At 45.7% G+C, this 20,132-nt stretch overlaps 1 protein-coding gene across 5 annotated transcripts in view; it reads right to left on the reverse strand.

The window, feature by feature from the left end:
- KDM5C (lysine demethylase 5C) overlaps positions 1–20,132 on the reverse strand; it is a 65,425-nt gene that overhangs the window by 32,516 nt on the left and 12,777 nt on the right. For 2 of the 5 annotated variants that reach the window (XM_075835298.1, XM_075835294.1), the window contains exons 1-2: positions 2,387–2,755; positions 1,248–1,597 (exon numbers count right to left, since the gene is read on the reverse strand). In XM_075835298.1, coding sequence (XP_075691413.1) covers positions 1,248–1,403 — 156 coding nt within the window. In that variant the 5' untranslated portion in view covers positions 1,404–1,597; positions 2,387–2,755. Of the gene's footprint in view, positions 1–1,247; positions 1,598–2,386; positions 2,756–20,132 lie in introns of those variants that run through there. The other 3 variants (XM_075835295.1, XM_075835297.1, XM_075835296.1) reach the window with 3 other exon arrangements.

Here is a 20,132-nt window from a genome sequence, read left to right on the forward strand (position 1 = left end):
TTTTAGGCTACCCAAAGCCCATCCCCCACCTCCACACCCTATAATAAAAGGCAGCTCTAGATTTAGCCAAGCCAACAAGTATTACTACTTTATAAATGGTGTTTTAGGTACCGACAAGTGTATTAGTAGTAGAAATCCTCAGTGAATAATAGACAAGACTTGGCTTCTCTCCTCAGGCCTGGATGAGGGCCACGGTGAAGCCATGATGCCTGGGGCAGCCCCCTCCCACAGCTCCGCTGACAAAGCTTCTCACTTAGAAGCTATATGAGGTTGTGTATAGTAGTAACAAAGGGGGGAGGGGAGGTTGGATTGTACCATACTCCTCTCTTGCCGTCGTCTGGTCTTCTAGGTTCACCGGATAAAAGAAAAGGAGCCTATGGTGTCTGCCTAGAAAAACCAGGCTATTCTAAAATATGCGGATGTAGCAAATTAGAAATGTACTTATAATAAGAGCGATCCGAGATGTCGTTATGGACGACCGAAACCGAACTGCCACTTAACAGGCGTGGGCGGCATTTACACAAAGATAGAGGAAGCAAGAAAGTAGGCACCGAAAAGCTAAAATATTGCTTATATGAGCACCGCCTCATCCAATCGGATTAATAAAATATAAGTCCTAGCTCTTCTATCAAGCTTTTACATCGTTTTTTGGGAAAGCCGGGTGACACAAATATGGCTGCCAGTACAGCTCCCACTGACATTGCCTCTTAGACGCCCTGATTCTGGAGCAATCCAAGTCCCCACTTCTTCAGATTTGCCTTCGAGGCGTTTGGAAAAGCTGGATGACACAAATATGGCCGCTATCACAGAGTCTACTGGTATTGTTACTCAGCTTTCCCAGACTCTGAAGGGCAGATCCCTCTAGTTATGCCCCAATTCTGAAGCTACTGCCTGTCCAATGTCCCTTTATACCATAAAGCCCTCTAGAAGCTGTGTTGGTTGTCATCCATTTTCTCTCAGAAAGTAACACGACCGGGATGACAACGGCCAATATTTAAAAAATATTTTTGTCAGGCCTATATACCGATTCGTATTTTGTGATACATTTTTCCAAACAAAAGAATAAAGTTACAAAACAAACAAGATAACGCATAAAAGATTGTATAATAAATAAACTCAATGACTGATCTAAGGAAAGAGTAGGGAGAATTAGACAACAAAAAAAAACAAAACACCTTTATAATGGAAAAAAAGTCATTAAAGTTTTGGTCGCCAAATGATGTGACACGTTAGTAGCCGATACTTACCACAGGCGGGCGGATTTTACATATTCCAGACTTCTCGGCAATAGGTCTGATTCGGGCAATATAACCTAAAGGGTTGGCAAACTCTTCCCAAGTCGGCTCAAACACAGGACACTCAGGAGGTGGTATGAAATCCTCAGACTCCATTGTGGGTGTCATAAAGAATGTAAATCCAAGGGGAAGGGTGTTGACGTGTATCAGTGCATTATCCGACTACAGATACTAGGAGGTCTGGGTACAATACAATAATGGTGGGATGAGTCCGGCCCAGGGACTGTAAACCGATCCTGTATCAAGATGGTGCCCCCAGATGTAAAGACGTCGACTGATTCCTGAGACACGGATAATTCTGCCTGTGTAATAAACAGAAAACAGGGTGAGGAGAGATTGAGCAGCGACGACACTTCCTCCCATTATATGGCTGAACTATGGCTGCCTCTGTGCTATTTATACACACCGCCTTATTCCTTATACGAGGCCGGACAACATGTTAATACATAAAACGTAACCACTAAAATAACACGAGCCGATAAAATAATAAGTCAGAATTATAATAAACAACACACGTTTCGGTCAACAGACAAACATACGTATAGAATAACACGGACGGAAAGTTCTAGAATATTAAAACATCAACTAGAATACACCGGTGAAGACAGCCATAGACGCGAAAATGTACCCCCCGACAAGCATTCCAATAATTTTTTCATTAGCAGAGACGTGTGCGGATGTTTTGCTACGACGGGATGTTTCTCGTGAAAAACCGCCCCAACCGATGCAGAATTTATTACGATAAAATAATTGTACCAAAAAGGTAAACGAACGCCAAGATTCTGTAGCTTGTCCGGAACAAAATTCTCATTGGTTGAAGTCAATGGTTTTGTCGTCGCAGAAACGTATATGAACCGTACGGGCACCGGCTAACGCCGGTGTCGGTGGAATTATCGGCACGTCTATGGTTGTTCTAGTATACAGGCAAGTCAGTCAGAGATAAGCGGTTCCTTTCTGGCTGACAGAAGTTTCCTGCTCTCCCATCAGCCCCCCTTCCTCCCTTGTCACACTAGTAATATAGAGATTTATAACAATATGACAGAAATAAGAGACACAGGCAGCAGCAGAGATGGCTCCACATCCCCACACACCTCCTCTTTCCTCCACTCTGCGACCGAGGCTGCTTATAAGGCCACTAAGGGACAGCTCTCCACCTTGTTATTGTTGTTTTCTGCTTTCAGAGTCGATTCTCCCCCTCAGTCTCCGCAGCAGCCATCTTGAAATCGTATAACCAGTGTCCTTCCGCGCCCCCTCTGGTGACCCCACCCTTTACCGGCCGCTATGAAGAAAGAGAAACCCGCTAGGTGTCACAGGAGATAAGACCACGTCTAACGTGACACTTATTAACACCCCTAATAGAAGGACAGATGTCGGCAGGGAGCGCATGTGACACGCACGTCAATAAGTTCCCTTAGCGCAAGGATATATACACACACTGCAACTAGGCCGAGAAGGGAGCCGGACTTGATATTCCGGTCCAATCGCACGTTTAAAGGTCCCAGCTGCGCATGCGTCGCCACACAGGAAGCGGGTTGGTAAAGGGAGGGGGAAATACCTGATGTATGACGTCAGTGGAACCCGGAAGTGTGAGAATGCACGTTGGAAAACAATGTTTAAAGGGACAGACGCATGAGGCTGTTTGACTAACTACATTAGATACTTCCTAGAGCTGCAACTATGAAAAGGGCATTTGGGTCAAAGTTTAAAACGTGACAATATTTTACTGTAAAAACATAAAAAAAATCAGAAGGTTGTACATTTATATGCTTACACCTTTATGGCCCAATTAACAAATTAATTATCTCTCTAATACATCCTGCACATGTATGTCTGTACAGTCATGATGCAGTTAGTTCACACCATATCTCGATAAAGCTGCATTATCCATTAGGCCACGTTCACACATTCAGGTTTTCAGAACAATGCACCCGCTGCAGATTTTGAATTTCACAGTATGTTCATTACTTGGGTGGGTTATGCGAGGAAAATCTGCAGATAAGCCCTGTTGAATTAGAATGCGGCTAATATGCGTGCAGATGCGCTGGCACATTCGCGGCAGAAATCGAAGTTTCAGCATATGGCAAACCCGACGTGTAAATATATTCACACGAGCGTGACAGATTTACACGCGTAAATCTGGTCCGTGTCCGTTGCGTTATTGCATCTGTGCTTTGCGAGTGGGCATGTTTTTTTTCACGGATATGCATCCGTGTGCTGTTCGTAATTTTCACGCACCCATTCACTTCAATGGGCGTGTGGGCGCGTGAAAAACGCACCAGTATAGGACATGCAGTGAGTTTAATGCAACGGACACACGTTGCGTGAAAGCTCCTGCATGTGTGAATGGCCCCTTTGAAATCAATGGGTCAATCTGCTGGGTGTGATTTTCACGTACAGCACACAGACGAGTTTTACGCTCGTCTGAATGAGCCCTAACACGTCTCCCTGCAGTTAGGGAAATTCAGTACGAACAATGGGATTGGATCCTGTTGGGACAAAGTACGGACAATTCCCATATATAATCTTTGGGTATGGTTTTCCTGCTTTGTCCCGGCAAGATCCGATCCCATGCTAGGCACCAAATATATAGCTACGGCCGTCTAAATTTGGCCTAATTCTTGGGTCACACAATTCGACAATCTAGTGACAGTTGCATGTACATGTTCTCCACTCAGTGTATTCCTCGGCCTCATGCACAAGACCTCTGAGTTTAACAAAGCTGTAATACGGCACCCATAGAAGTCTATGGAGCCATATAGTACCTCTGTATGCCTCCGATTTCATATGGAGCCATAAGGGTATGTTCACACTGAGTTTTTTGAAAGCAGAAAATTCAGGTGGAATTTTGGGCCAGATTTTGATCTGCCTGCACGCCGTTTGCTGTGTATTTCGTGGCGTTTTTTCGCTCGCGCCCATTGAGTGCCACGGGCAAAAAAGCCACGAAATACGCTTTCTCTGCCTCCCATTGATATCAATGGAAGGTCATAGACATAAACGCCCGAAGACAGGGCATGTCGCTTCTTTTTCCTGCACGCAGGAAAAAACCGCCTCCGCCTCCCATTGAAATCAATGGGAGGCATTTTGGGACGTTTTTTGGCGCGTTTTCCGACATGGTTTCAGCATCAAAAAAACTCAGCGTGAAGTGGGCCTAACGAGGTTTTTTTTCCAGTCGGTTTTATGCTGGGTTCCCACCCAGCGTAAACACTGCGTAATTTCAGCAACGGAATTCTGTGTGAAAATTCCGCATAATTGACAGTAGCAGCAAAGTGAATGACATTTCTGCAAATTTCAGCCACACTGTGGAAAAACGAAACGCAGAAAAATGGTGTGGAAAGTGTTCTGCGGTGCAGCTTGCAAAACGGCAGGATGTCAATTTACCAATGCTGCATGTTTAGACTCGAGTGGGAAACATAAATTGTGCACTAAAATACGCAACATGGGTTTTGTCATGGTTCGTACAGCGTTTACATAGTAGAAACGCTGTAAAAATCGCTGGAAATCAACAGTCAAGTTTGCTATAATCAATTCACACGAAATCTGCATGGTTTCCGCAACAATATGCGCAGCAAAAATGCACTATTTTCTGCAGATTTCTGCGACTGAATTACCTTCGCCTTTTTGAGATTCCGTTGCAGATTTTCTGTTGCAGCGTAACCTGCTTGTGGGTACAGAACCTCATACTGAATTCTGGCAAAAGAAAACCTTGGCATGCAGAGAATACCTTTGTTCTACGGTGCTGTACAGGGACACTATATGGCAGCACATGCTGTGCCTATGGCTCCGTCGCACAAAGACGCAGGGACTCTATGTGCGACTGTACACGTGGCTCTGTGATATGGATGACAGACTTTTTGCAGCAACACAGCTTCAACAGTTGCAGTTCATAGAAATACTTTTAGTTATGCAAGAGTCACATGTACAAGCAACTTTCATGAGATTTTAATTTGACTAACAAAATGGAGTGGACAATTGCATACTCTGCTGAATTCTCATGCAACTGTAAAAATTCACACTACCATAGTACGGTATAATACCTATTTTCTGTGGCCTATACCGCCAAAATCCCAGTACCGCTTTCACCAATTTATTTTTTAATTAGCTAAATTGAACAAAATCCTGTTATTTCAATATTATTGATGTGTGGATGTGAGTATGCGGGGGCTGTGGTATAGCAGACAACTGTGGTTGGCACTATATGGAGCATCTTTCACGGACACCTTTTTGGGTATATGTGTCAGGTGACTGTCAGAGTAATAAATCTAATAACTGTTCGATTTTTATTGTATTAATATTATAAAAATGACTGCATTATATTGTTTGAGATATGTATTAGATATCTTTTTAATAGTCTCAAATTAATGTATTCCCTATCATCCAAGATAGGGTAAAGATCAGGGGCGTAGCTAAAGGCTCATGGGCCCGGGTGCAAGAATTCAGCTTGGGGCCCCCTATCCCTCCCCAACACCACCATCATCAGACCCCTGCGCGTGCCCCCATAGCATAATGCCCCCACACAGTATAATGCCCCCCATAACAGCCCCATACCGTATAATGCTCCCCATATCAGCCCCCACAGTATAATGCCCCACATATGAGCTTCCCATACAGTATAATGCCCCCATATCGCTCCCCATACATTATAGTGCCCCCCATATAGTATAATGCCCCCCATATCAGCTCCCCATACAATATAATGCCCCTCCATATCAGCCCCCCATACAGTATAATGCCCCTCCATATCAGCTCCCATACAGTATAATGCCTCCATATCAGCTCCCATACAGTATAATGCCCCCCATACAGTATAATTCCCCCATATCAGCCCCCATGCAGTATAATGCTCCCCCATCTTATCAGTCCCCATGCCATATCAGACCCCCATGCAGTATAATGCTCCCCCATCTTATCAAACCCCATGCCATATCAGCCCCCCATGCAGTATAATGCTCCCCCATCTTATCAGCCCCAATGCCATATCAGCCCCCATACCGTATAATGCCCCCATATGTGCATAATAGAAAAATAGCATCATTACTTACCTATCCCCGTTCCTTCGCCTCCTCCGGTGTGTGCTATGAGTGACTCGGCGCAGACAGGCGCGATGATGTCGCTACATCCCGTCTGCCTGCGTCGAGCCGCTCAGGGCACAGTGAATGCTGGAGCAAGGAGACGTCAGCTCCTTGCTCCAGCATTGAATAGAAACAGGACCTCGGTGAGTGACTTGCGACCCCCCGGAGGTCTTCACACGACCCCCCAGGGAAACGCGACTCACAGTTTGTAATGTATTGTGTTGTATTGTATTGTGCAGTTTGCGGTGGAGAGAGGAGGGGGGACTGTAATTTAACGCCCCCCCCCCCCCTCTCCACCGCAAACAGCACAATACAACACATCACAAGACAACACAACACATTACAATACATACTCTGCAGCTCACCTGGAGTCCTCCGCACAGACTCTTTCACTGCCCTGGCTGGAAGACGTGACAACACAGTCACATGGTACACTAAGTATACCATGTGACCGTAACCAGGAAGTGCCGGCTTTACGCCACAGAAAATTTATTTAATAACAAGCATGCTGTATGGCAACCGGGGTCCGTGGGCCCCCCCCCAGGCTTAGGGGCCAGGTCGCAACTGCGACCCCTATAGCTACGCCACTGGTAAAGATGACATCCTCTGGCATTCCAAACTAATGAATACTAGGAAGAAAGTCATTACCTTATATGGAAGCATTTTTGGGTGTATGCCTATATGTACTTGGCATCATCTGATTGGTTAACCCCTTTAGGTCACAGCCTATTTTGGCCTTGTGGACACAGATGATTTTTTCAAATCTGACGTGTCACTCTATGTAGTAATAACTTGGGAATGCTTTGACCTATCCAAGCAATTCTGAGATTGTTTTCTCGTGACATATTGCACTTTGTTAGTGAAAAAATTTGGTCGATAAATTCAATATTTATTTGTGAAAAACGTAAAATTTTTAGCGAAAATTTGAAAAAATTTCCATTTTTATAAATTTAAATGTATTTGCTTGTAAAACAGATAGTAATACCACACAAAATAGTTACCAATTAGCATCCCCCATATGTCTGCTTTATGTTTGCATAGTTTTTTTTCACGTCCTTTTATTTTTCTAGGACATTACAAGGCTTAGGGTATGTGCACACGAGAACTGTCTTTTACGTCTGAAAAGACAGACTGTTTTCAGGAGAAAACAGCTGCGTCGTTTCAGACGTAAAAGCTCCTCCTCACATTATGCGAGGCGTCTTTGACGTCCGTAATCTTGAGCTGCTCTTCATTGACTTCCTGCACTTCTTTGCCGAGGCAGTCAATTTACGCGTCACGACGACGCGTAAATGACAGGTCGTCGGCACAGTACGTCGGCAAACCCATTCAAATGAATGGGCAGATGTTTGCCGACGTATTGTAGCCATATTTTCAGACGTAATACGCCTCGTTTACGTCTGAAAATAGGTCGTGTGAACCCAGCCTTAGAACTTTAGCAGCAATTTCTCATGTTTTCAAGAAAGTTTCAAAAGGCTATTTTTTCAGGGACCAGTTCAGTTCTGAAGTGGCTTTGAGGGCCTTCTATATTAGAAAGTCCCCATAAATCACCCCATTTTGAAAACTGCACCCCTCAAGGTATTCAAAACCACATTCAGAAAGTATTTTAACCCTTTAGACGTTTCACAGGAATTAAGGCAAAGTAGAGGTGAAATTTACAAATTAAATTTTTTGGGCTGAAATTCATTTGTAATACATTTTTTTCTGTAACACAGAAGATTTTACCAGAGAAACGCAACTCAATATTTATTGCCCAGATTCTGCAGTTTTTAGAAATATCCAACATGGAGGGGGGCATTGGTCTACCGGACTTTGTCTCCTACCATCACGCCTCCCACTTGACACGAATTTTGGACTGGTTCCGACATGGCGAGATTAAAGAATGGGTATCTATGGAACAAGCTTTTTGACAGTTCCTTTACAGGCACTACCTTGGTTGGGTAGACAAGTTCCCCTGGTAGGACGGACACACCCGACAATCGGTCCCACCCTTGCAGTAGCGGCACGGGTATTTCCTCGGGCGGAGTTCTCGCCGCCCCCCTCCCCGATGTTCCCGATTTTGGCCAATCCTACTTTTCCACCGGTACTGGACAGTGGCCCATTTCAGCTATGGTTGAGGGCAGGTAAGGGACGGGCTGTACACTTTTTGCAGGATAATAGGTGGATGTCAAGTGCACAACTACAGTCTTTGTCTGACCCGGCCCCTTTCTCGGCGTGGCAGGTTACCCAGTTGCGACATTTCCTGGCGTCATTAGAACATCCAGCGGCGCAACCGCGAGATAGCTCCCCGTTTGAACTCCTATGTACAGGCACGGGCACGACTCGACACTCGCTGTCCAGACTTTATACTCTCTTGATCTCACCCTCCACTCTGCCTCCACCCCTTTACCTGCTTAGCTGGGAGAGGGACTTGGGCGAGACATTTACTCCTGAACAAAAGGAACGCCTGTTCACCATGACGCATAAGTCCTCCTTGGCCAGCAGATTTCAGGAGGCAGGGTTCAAGATTCTGTCCCGTTGGTATAGGGTGCCTTCCAGATTGCATGCAATGATCCCGGTGGCCTCGCCATTATGCTGGAGATGCGGTGACCATGTGGGTACAATCATGCATATTTTTTGGGACTGCTCACTCCTGACTGATTTCTGGTCCGAGGTGTGGCGCATTTCCTCTAAATTTACAGATTTCCCCCTCCCACGATCCCCGGGCCTATTCCTGCTCCATCTGTGTGAGGTACCCCTGTCTACGTATAGGCGCTCGGTAGTTCGCCATTTGGTGAACGCGGCTAGGGCATGTGTTCCTGCACTGTGGAGACAATCCTGTCCCCCATTAGTGGGCATGTGGTTCGGCAAGATTCAGGAGATCATGAGAATGGAGGACCTCACAGCATCAATGAAAGGGTCCCATGCCTCCTTCCACAGAACGTGGCGAGAATGGATCAGATTTCAATCAACTGCAGAATATAAGACCATCATAGCCTCTTGACTTCGCACGTATATCCAGTGTGCCAGGTCAGCTCCCCCCTTTCCTCTCCTTCCTACTGTCTCTGCTTTTCTTTCTTTCTCTTATTGTTCTCATGTTCGCTTCTGGAGTAATATGCACGGCTGCGGGTTCAGGGTGCATATCGGAGATTCTTTCATACTTGATTCGAGCGATGTATTCATTTCATGTGGTCCCATGCACTTATGTAATGCTGATAGCCGACCTGTGGCCTGTTGACTGTTTTGCACTGGCATTTTCCAATTGTGTTGTGTATACTTTGTGTTACAAAATTACAAAACGAAAATAAAAGAATTTATAAAAAAGAAATATCCAACATGTGGCCCTAGTGTCCTAATGGACTGAAGCACCGGCCTCAAAACCAAAGGAGCCCCTAGTGGATTTTGGGGCCTCCTTTTTTTTAGGAATATATTTTAGGCACCATGTCAGGTTTCAAGAGGTCTTGTGGTATCTAAACAGTCGAAACCCAAAAAGTTTGGAAATTACACCCCTCAAGGCATTTTTCTAGGGGTATAGTTAGCATTTTGACCCCACAGTTTTTTTTTACAGAATTTAGTGGAATTAGTCTGTGAAGATGAAAATCACCTTTTTTTCTGTGGAAACATAGAGAATTTTTTCATTTTTACAAGGAATAAAGGAGAAAAAGCATCCCCACCATTTGTAAATCAATTGTTCCCGATTATGGCAATACCCCATATGTGGTAATAAACTGCTGTTTGGTCCCACTGCAGGGCTCAGAATGGAAGGAGCACCTTTTGGATTTTGGAGCGCAGATTTTGCTGGATTGGTTTTTAGTGCCATGTCGGGTTTGCAACGCCCCGGAGGGACCAAAACAGTGGAAACCCCCCAAAAGTGACCCCATTTTGGAAACTACACTCAAGGAATTTTTCTAGGGGTATAGTGACCACACAGGTTTTTTGTAGAATTTTGTGGAATTAGGCCGTGAAAATGAATATCAACATTTTTGTCCACTAAAATGTTGAATTTTCACAAGGGATAAAAGAGGAAAAGCACCCCAGTTTTTGTAAAGCAGTTTCTCCCGATTACGGAAATACCCCATATGTGGTCATAAATGTTTTTTTATTAGAAATGAATTAACCCTTTCAGGACTGATCCTGTTTTGCTTTTTCATTTTCGTTTTTCGCTCCCCGCCTTCCAAGAGCCATCATTTTTTTATTTTTCCGTCAATAGAGCGGTGTGAGTGCTTATTTTTTACGGGAAGAGTTGTAGTTTCTGTTAACATCATTTAAAGTACCATAAAATATACTGGGAAATGAGAAAAAAAATAATTTGCGGGCTGAAATTGGAAAAAACTGTGATTCCTCCATTGTTTTTGGGGTTTTGTTTTTAAGTCTTTCACCGTGCGGTAAAAACGACAACTTTAGTTTTATTCTGCGTCTCAATACGATTACAGTGATACCAAATTTATATAGTTTTTTATATATTTTACTACTTTTACAAAGAAAATACTATTTGTTAAAAAAAGTAATTGTTTTTTTCTGACATCCAGAACTTTTTTCTTTTTTGGTCGATTGAGCGGTGTGAGGGCTTATTTTTGGTGGGACGAGCTGTAGCTTTCATTGGTACCATTTTATGGTACATACATCTTCCTGATCACTTTTTATTACAGATTTTTTAGAGCTAAGGTGACCAAAAAACAGCGATTTTGGCGTTTTAGATTCTTTATGTCTTACAGCGTTCACCGTGCGCAATAAATTATGCTTTACTTTATTCTGCGGGTCGGTATGATTACGGCGATACCATCTGTATATAGTTTTTTTTAAGTTTTGCAGCGTTTGCACAATAAAATTAAGTTTCTATAAAATAATTTATTTTCTGAGACACCATATTCTGAGCCGTAACTTTTTAATTTTTTAGTCAAAAAAGCTGTTGGAGGTCTTGTTTTTTGCGGGACGGGTTGTAGTTTTTATTGGTACTATTTTGGGGTAAATGTGACTTTTTGATCACTTTTTATTCTATATCTTGGGAGGGGTGGTGACCAAAAAATAACGATGCTGACATAGTTTTCCGTTTATTTTGTTTGCAACGTTCACCGTGCAGAAAAAATAACATTATAGTTTCATAGTTTGGGTCGTTACGAACGCGGTGATACCAAATATGTGTACCTTTTTTTAACATTTTCATTTTTTTTCCTATAATAAATGACTTATTATAAGAAAACAAAAACTTTTATTTTTACACTTTTATAAAACGTTTTTTTTTTTACATTTTTCACTTTATTTTTTTTACCTGCAGCTCTGATCGCTGCTGGAATACATTACACTACCTAGGTAGTGTAAAGTATTCCAACTGTCAGTGTGATGTCACAGTCACTCTGACAGTAAGGCATCATTTACATGACCGTGATATACGTCCGTGCGACGCGCATGCTTTTCACGCGGGTCGCACGGACCTATACAAGTCTATGGGCCAGTGCAGACAGTCCGTGAGTTTTGCGCAGCGTGAGTCCACTGCGTAAAACTCACGACATGTTCTATATTTCCCCGTTTTTCGCGCATCACGCACCCATTGAAGTCAATGGGTGCGTGAAAACCACGCAAGTCGCACGGAAGCACTTCCGTGCGAACGGCGTGGTTCGCGCAACAGCTGTCATTCTCTGAATGTAAACAGAAAAGCACCACGTGCTTTTCTGTTTACAAACATCCAAACGGATTGTCAAAATGATGGCGGCTGCGAGAAAATCTCGCAGCCGCGCATCATACACTGATGACACACGCAGCTGTTAAGTGCCTTTTGCGCACGCAAAACGCCACGTTTTTTGCGTGCGCAAAACGCACACGCTCGTGTAAATCAGGCCTAAGTCTACGAGGACCAGCCAGAGCTGGTCCTCATAGCTTCCATACATGGCAGACCCGGAGGCCGTTGCCTGGCCTCCGGATGCCATCACAAGCATCAGCAACACCCACAATTGCATGGGGGCTGCTGATATGCTACAAACCCCCTAAATGCGGTGATCGCAATCGAGCGCCGCATTTAACTGGTTAATTGCCAAAATAGGGGACAACTGACCTCCCAGTTCCCGATGCACACCTTGTCGCCGACTGTGTGCATCGGGAACGACACAGTGACTTCCTGTCACTCTGACAGGAAGCCTATCAAGACCAGCCGGAAGTGGCAGACACGGAGGCTATTGTTTGGCTTCCGTTTGCCATGCTAACTATCAGCAAACCCCGCGATTTCGGTCCGGGGTCTGCCAATATGCTAGAAACCCCTAAAATGCGGCGATTGCAACCGATCGCCGCATTTAAGGGGTTAATTCGGCAAAATCAGCGACAAAGGACCGCTGGACGGCAAGAGTGGAGTGTCAGCTGTCTGCGACAGCTGACCTCCCGGTTCCGGGTGCACACTATAGCCGACTGTGCGCACCGGAAACAACTCAGTAACTATACGTCCTCGTGCGGGAAGTAACCTCCCGCGACTACGTATAGTTACTTACTCGTGCGGATAGGGGTTAATGTGTGTTAAGTGAAAGCATGAACCTATAAATAAAGGCTCCGTCCACAGCCATTTTAGATTTCTGTACATCAAACCATTGTATGTGCAATCTCTCCCGATCGGTCATTTTTGTAAATATGAATGAATCCTGGACAAAATCTGTTATGGAGAAAAGGAACTCAAGAGTAATGGGGATTAATCTGACATGACTAACCTTACTCCTCGGAATATTGGCGTTCCAAAAAAAAATTGGCAAGAGCAAAATAATGTGCTACTTCAGAATGCAATAAAGACTTCTGGTTCCGGCGCTGGCGATGCAGGACGCGAGTGACTGAGCTCCCGCTCCCAACTAGCCTGCTTATCTGCAAAAGCCACTTCGGTGGCGACAACCGGCTGACAGACACCGGCCCTGCACACAGGAAAGTACCCGGGGGTGCATGCATGGACCGATACCTCCTCAGGAGCGCACATAAGCCAGCCATGGATGAACTAGACGCAGGAGTAAACAGGGGAGGTAAGATGGCGCCGTTTCCCGCCACTGCTCCCCTGCTGTATTCACAGGAGGAGGAACAGCTACGGCCTCAGTCCCAGTCACTGATTCCAAGCCCAGCAGAGCCCATAATTGCTTCTAACCAAGGACCTGTGGACTATATAGCATTAGCCCATGAAGTGGCTAAACGCATAGCCCCCGACCTGCAAAAAGTGCTGGAAAAAACGGTGCAAGAGTCGCTCAACCGCATGCATGCGGACCTGGCACAAGTAACCTCCAGGACTAACGAATTGGAGCAACGTGTATCACTGCTGGAGGATGAGAATGAGCGCCTACAGTCCAAGCTTAAGACGGTGCTATCCAGTACTACGCAGTTGGGGGACAAGGTGGAGGACCTGGTAAACCGATCCAGGAGGAGTAACCTGCGAATAGTGGGCCTGAAGAAAACGGTGGTCCCTTCTGAGCTGCAACGTATATGCGAGAGATCTCTGCCGGCAGCATTGGGTCTCCCACGTCCATGCCGGGTGGAGAGGGCACACAGGGTGGGACCGGACCCAAGAAATCTCCCATCAGCAGACAACAGCAGCAGTTCGTTTCGCCCCAGACAAGTCATCTTTAAGCTGCTGGATTATAATGACAAGGTGGCAATGATGAAGGCATATCGAAGCAGATCCCGGCCCTTGGAGATAATGGGCATGAAAGTGCTACTTTTTGAGGATTATTCTACGGAGGTAGCGAAACGTAGGCGAACCTTCAGCAAGATCTGTACGGAGCTGTTTCAAGCAAAAGTGCGCTTTAACCTACAGTATCCGGCTATTTTACGAGTGTTCCAGGCAAACGGGCGGGCCAAGATGTTCGCCACAGCAAAGGAAGCGGAGGAGGCTCTGGCAGAGCTATGTGGAAGCTGCCCCCCGGCACGAGGCGCGACGCACTCCAGATCACAGCCTACGCCACAAGTCAAGAGAAGTCGGAGGGAGTCGTTCGGATATGGAGCGGACTTGGGCTGAAGCTTTATTGCCCACACCTGGCAGAGAACATGGAGGAAGAGCCAGGAACAGAGGTGCGTCTCCGAAGCCGCAGAGACATCCGCATGATCATTCCAGGTCCGCGTCCTCGGATTGAAGAAGGAAGATTGAGGACTAATGTTTTTCGTTTGATCCCCTCATACGTTAGGCGAGGGTCCTGAGGACGCGGTAGACCAATTGCAGGCTCTGATCTTAAGCAGATAAGTTTACAGTGTACAGTAATTACAGATATTAGCAGAGAAAGAGATGGCTTGATGGTTGCACACGTTAGTTTGTTTATCAATACAATATTTCAGTATGTGGCCAAATGTTTTCATGCCAAACTGTATGCATTCTGATATATTACCTTACTGTTATAATGCCGTTATAATATATAATATTGCTGATGTAATAACGTAGTTACACTGTTAGGGGCTTGAGTTTGAGCTTGAGCTGGTTTTCAAGGTTAGGCAGTCCAGGCTCGTTAGTAGGTGGGGCTCTTCGAGCGGGCATCTTTACGAGGAGGGTCTCTCTGATGAGTGGGGCTAGGACTAATGGAGTTAAAAACGAGGGGAAGTCTTGGTAGGGACAAATGGAGGGTTGCTGGGGGAAACCTTGAAGTGGAACAGTGATCAGGTCTGAATGATACATGGCGAATGGAGCGTAAATTGGGGGTTGACCCGTTGCTATCGGATCGGGTATTGGTGGTTAGAGAGTGCTGGGCAAGGAGGGGCCGGCATGGCTAGGTCGGTTGGAAATTGCTGCTATGCAGGTATGGGAGGGGGTGGGAGGGAGGTACGTGTTGGTGCACAACAGAAAAAAGTGAAGTCTCTGACGTCAATGTGCACGAGGAAGATGACTGCCCTTGTCACAGGCGTTTTTTCAAGGTTTTCAAGGTTTTATGAACAAAGTCTGAAGGCTTTGAGTTGGATTTTAGTTTTGTTTTCTAGGCCGGGGTTTGGCCAAGTTTTAAATGTTCATGCATGGCACTTAGGGAAAGATGGCTCTGACACCCCGACTCGGTCACGATTTTTGGACACCTTAGCTCACCTTAGACATAGCCCAATAACATGAAAACAGTCTCATGGAACGTTAAGGGGCTTAGATCCCCACAGAAACGAACCAAACTCTTAAGACATATGAAGAGATTACGTCCGGATGTAGCCCTGTTACAGGAAACCCACCTGACCGAATCTGAATTTAAATATCTACAAAAGTTCTGGGTGGGTCAAGTTTATGGCTCGGCCGCAAGAGACGGTAAGGCGGGAGTGATAATATTGTTGCACAAAAATTTTGCGTCTACGGTGGTGTCCCAGGAGTGTGATGATGAGGGTCGTTGGATACATCTAGTAATGGAGCATGCAGGGGAAACTATTAGCATCCATAATGTTTATGGGCCTAATGCGGCCAATGCAGAATTCTTTGGTAAATTGGAAACCCAACTCCAGCAGGATCGCACTAAGCTGTTGGTGCTAGGGGGAGATCTTAATACCGCAAGGTCCACTAGGGAAGATAGAAGTGTAGGGTCCATTTTGCAGAGACAGAGGGATAGGCCCTCACAGATGCTTGGAGGAGCTTACACCCCGACGCGAGGGAGTACACACACTTTTCTCACGTACATCAGTCGTGGTCGCGCATAGATTACCTACTTGTGAACGACGCTCTCTCACGCCGGCTACGTGACGCGGCAATAGAAGATATGGTCATCTCTGACCACTCCCCAGTCACAATTACTTTGGCAGACACGGTAGCTAAGGGACTGGATTTTATTTGGCGGTTCCCCTCCTTTCTGGTGGCGGATGAGGGCTTTGTACAAAAGCTAAAGGGCTGGTGGACGGAATTTGACGGAGATAATGCATCACACCGTACGGACCCGTCGTTATACTGGCGGACAGCCAAAGCGGTAATTCGCGGGAAAATCATACAATTTTTGGCCAATCTTAAACGTAAAACCACCGTAGGGTATAAGACGGCAAGCGATTAAGATGCGCATACACGGCGTTTTTACAATCTCCATCAGCGTCTCTGGGGGAGGCTTGGAGGGAAGCCAAGCGACAGTATGATCAATGGCTAGACAAAAGAGAAAGTATTTATCGGTCTCAATTTGATGCGGACCTTATGCTTTTCGGTAATAAGGCGGGCAAATTACTAGCACGATTGGCGAAGGGGAGGTATACACCGTCACACATCTTAACCCTTAAAGACGCCAAAGGGCTTCCCACAGTGGATCCAAAAACCATAAACGCTATACTGCGTACATATTATCAGGCCCTGTACTCAGACACGCCAGTAGACACCCAAAAAGGAAAGGAATTTTTGGAGAAGGTAAAGCTGCCTGGACTCACGCAGGAGCAGAACGAGCTGCTGAGCGCAGAAATCACGGAGGCAGAGATAGCGGATACCATCAGGACCTTATCTAACGGGAAGGCCCCTGGGCCGGATGGGTTCACGGGTGAATTTTATAAGTCCCTCAGAGAAGAAATTAGCCCCATCTTGGTGGAATACTATAACATTTTATTACAGACCGGTACGCTACCAGGGGAAGCCAAAATCGCACATATAAAGGTGCTGCCCAAAAAGGGGAAGGACCCTCTGGATCCGGGGTCCTATCGACCAATATCATTGATAGACCAAGACCAGAAAATACTTACAAAAATCTTAGCCAATCGTTTAGCAGTGTATCTACCGACATTGGTGGGAAAATCTCAAGTGGGCTTTGTAAAGGGCAGGGCAGCAGTGACTAATCTGCGTAAGGTGTTAACAGTATTAGAAACAGTCCGACACGATCCCCGGCCGGCACTCTTAGCGCTAGAGGCAGAGAAAGCGTTTGATAACATACAGTGGGAATGGCTGGGGATGGTGTTAGACAAGATGAATGTCCAGGGAGCCTTTATCCCCAAGCGCGTGTCTATTCTTCAGGATTTCTGTCGGCTCCCTTCCAGCTGTATAAAGGGACCAGGCAGGGATGTCCCTTGTCGCCACTTTTATTTAATCTAGCACTCTAACCAATGGCTAGATTTCTGGAAGAGTCGGCAGTGTTCGAAGGTATCCAGGTGGGGTCTTTGGCGGTCAAGCTGGCCTTGTTCGCTGATGATGTTATTCTGTTTATGTCAAATCCTCAAGAACACTTAATGCCGGTCTTTCGCTTTTTGCAGGACTTTGGGCAATGCTCGGGATACAAAGTAAATGTAGCTAAAAGCGAACTGCTGGAGTTGGGCAAACTATTACCTGGGATCTTTTGGCAATCCTTGGGATGTGGGATATCTCCGGTGAAACAATGTATCACTTATCTGGGAATTAAGATAGGGAAGGCACCTGAAACCTTGTATGGCTTAAATTACCCGCCACTGTTTAAAAAAATGCAGGCGGAACTTAACAGATGGGGCCAGTTACCGATATCCCTTCTGGGGAGGTGTCACCTGATTAAGATGGTCAGTTTCCCCAGATTGCTATACCCCTTTCAAACACTCCCACTCTTACTGAAACATGGGGACGTATCCAAGCTGAATTCGGCATTTACTAAATTCATATGGGCGGGAAAGAGGCCTCGCATTGCACTCACTAAGCTCATGAGGGACAAGCATGAGGGGGGGCTGAAATTTCCCAATATTAGGGGCTACAATGTGGTGTGCCTCTTTCGACATGTAGTGGACTGGCTTCATGAAACGAGTCATTATTCAAACTTCGAGCTAGAGGGGGAGTATGCCTCGCCCTGGAGCTTAAAGGCCTTGTTGCATTGTCGAGTGGCCTCTCTTCCGTGCCGTCTCAAAACATCCATTGTTCTGAGAGATACAGTCCTAGCCTGGAAAGTAGTCCGTAAAATTTTTGACTTGCCTTACCTGATATCCAAGCACATGCCGTTGTGTGGGCACCCGGAATTTTTACCGGGAGTAGACAGTAGAGACAGATTTGCCTCTTGGGAGAATGCAGGTATTAGCAATGCAGGGGACCTGATGCATACAGAGGAAAGGAGATGGTTAACCAGATCGGAAATCAGGGCTAAATTCAATACCTCAGAGGACAGCGCTAATTTCCTACAAGTCCTCCAGGTGCCATCATTCTGTACCTCTAGGCTCAGAGATTTAAATAAGGAGGCCACCACTCATATGTTAGATGAGGTCATTGGCCCAGTGGCTCTTCGGGCGACTATCGCGCGGTTGTATAGAGCACTCGGGGGATATTTTGCCCGCCCGCAACAACGGGTAATGTTCAAAGTCTGGGAACGGTGGACGCATGATCCGGCAATAGGAGAGACCATATTGGGGGGATGGGAGACGGTACGGAAGGTAGTCATTAATGAGAGCTGGAGGGAAACCTATTTCAAATTAATGCATACGGCTATATATGGCTTTAATATTCTGCCTTCACAGTCCTTCCCCGATCGCATCACGAGTTGTCCCAAATGCAATACCCCCCTGACGAATTTGTGGCACGGAGTACGGGGTTGTGCTCATACTAAAAGGTACTGGGTAATGATACATAACTATATTTCAGATTATTGGAAAGCAAACCTTCCAATGACGCCCCAAGCGCTGCTGTTCCATCAGGCGAGACCGCCAGAGGTAGAGGTGGCTGGAGGAACCAGATCCCCTCCCCCCCTGGTGCACACAGTTTTGTTGTTGGCTTTGAGATGCCTTCTATGCAAATGGCTAGAAGCCGATACACCGGATATCGATATGATCGTGTCCCACTTGAAACAGTTGTTAGCCCTTGAACGAGTGGAGGTAGAAAGAAGGAAAGAAACGGGAACTAAAAAGCTGTTTGCTAAATGGCAGCTATTTATAGAAACGCAATGCACAGCGAATGAGGTGGTGGAAATTGTTGCGCCGTTTAGAAACACAGCGTGGTATCATACACAGCTCCTGGCTGGCACTTTAGGAGGCTTACAACTACAGTCAGTCTAGTAGTAGATAGGGGATAGAGGGGGAGGAGCCACTCTTTTAGGACCTAAGTCGTGATCAGGAATAGGGGAAGTCACGTTGGTTGTTTAAACAAATGCAAAACGATATGCCATGCATGTATGTATGTACTTAATTTGCTTCTGTTATACTCGCTGTTGCGAGCTGTTCATTGACATCGCAAATTTTTCTTTTTGTGAAATGTTTGTACAAAATTTGAAAAAATGTTAATAAAAATGATGTTTAAAAAAAAAAAAGAATGCAATAAACAATCCAGTCTTAACCAGAAGGTGCAGAGACTGCACAGGGTCATTATATAAACAACTTAGGATGGTGAAATAAGTACTCCCCCCCCCCCCACAACATTTACAGCCTATGTGCTGTCTATGTATTTTGTTCGTAAATAGTTACCTGTCCATGGCTGACTCTTCCCCAGTCCCATCACCTTCTGTCACACCCCACAATAGGAGCTACCCTTAGAGTCTGTAGGCGTATTTTTCCTCATGCCCACATTTCCCCCTCCCCATCACTGTTATTCCCTCTCCTTGGCAACTCAGCCTTCCCACCGGGTCACTCGGATCTTCTCTTCCTGGCACTTTCGAGGATCCTTCCGAGCATGCCATTTCCTTTCTGGAGATCGTTGGCTGGCCATTCAGGACCTTGCTACGGTCCTAGATCTCCCCACTTTCGATGTATGCAACATTCTCATTTTCTTACCTCTCTTGTGGCTGAAACTTACTCCCGAGCCAAAAACACGCCTCGAGACCCTTTGCTCTTCTTTGGGTCCACGTAGACACTCCCTATCCTCTTGTTATTCACTTCTGGCCTCTCCGGTAGACTATGACCCCCCGTTCTTAGTTAAATGGGAAGCGGATTTACAGACCTCCCTTTCCCCTGAACAGAAAAGACGCACACTTCTCTATAC

The sequence above is a fragment of the Rhinoderma darwinii genome, chromosome 8, assembly GCF_050947455.1.
Source record: "Rhinoderma darwinii isolate aRhiDar2 chromosome 8, aRhiDar2.hap1, whole genome shotgun sequence".
Taxonomy (NCBI): domain Eukaryota; kingdom Metazoa; phylum Chordata; class Amphibia; order Anura; family Rhinodermatidae; genus Rhinoderma; species Rhinoderma darwinii.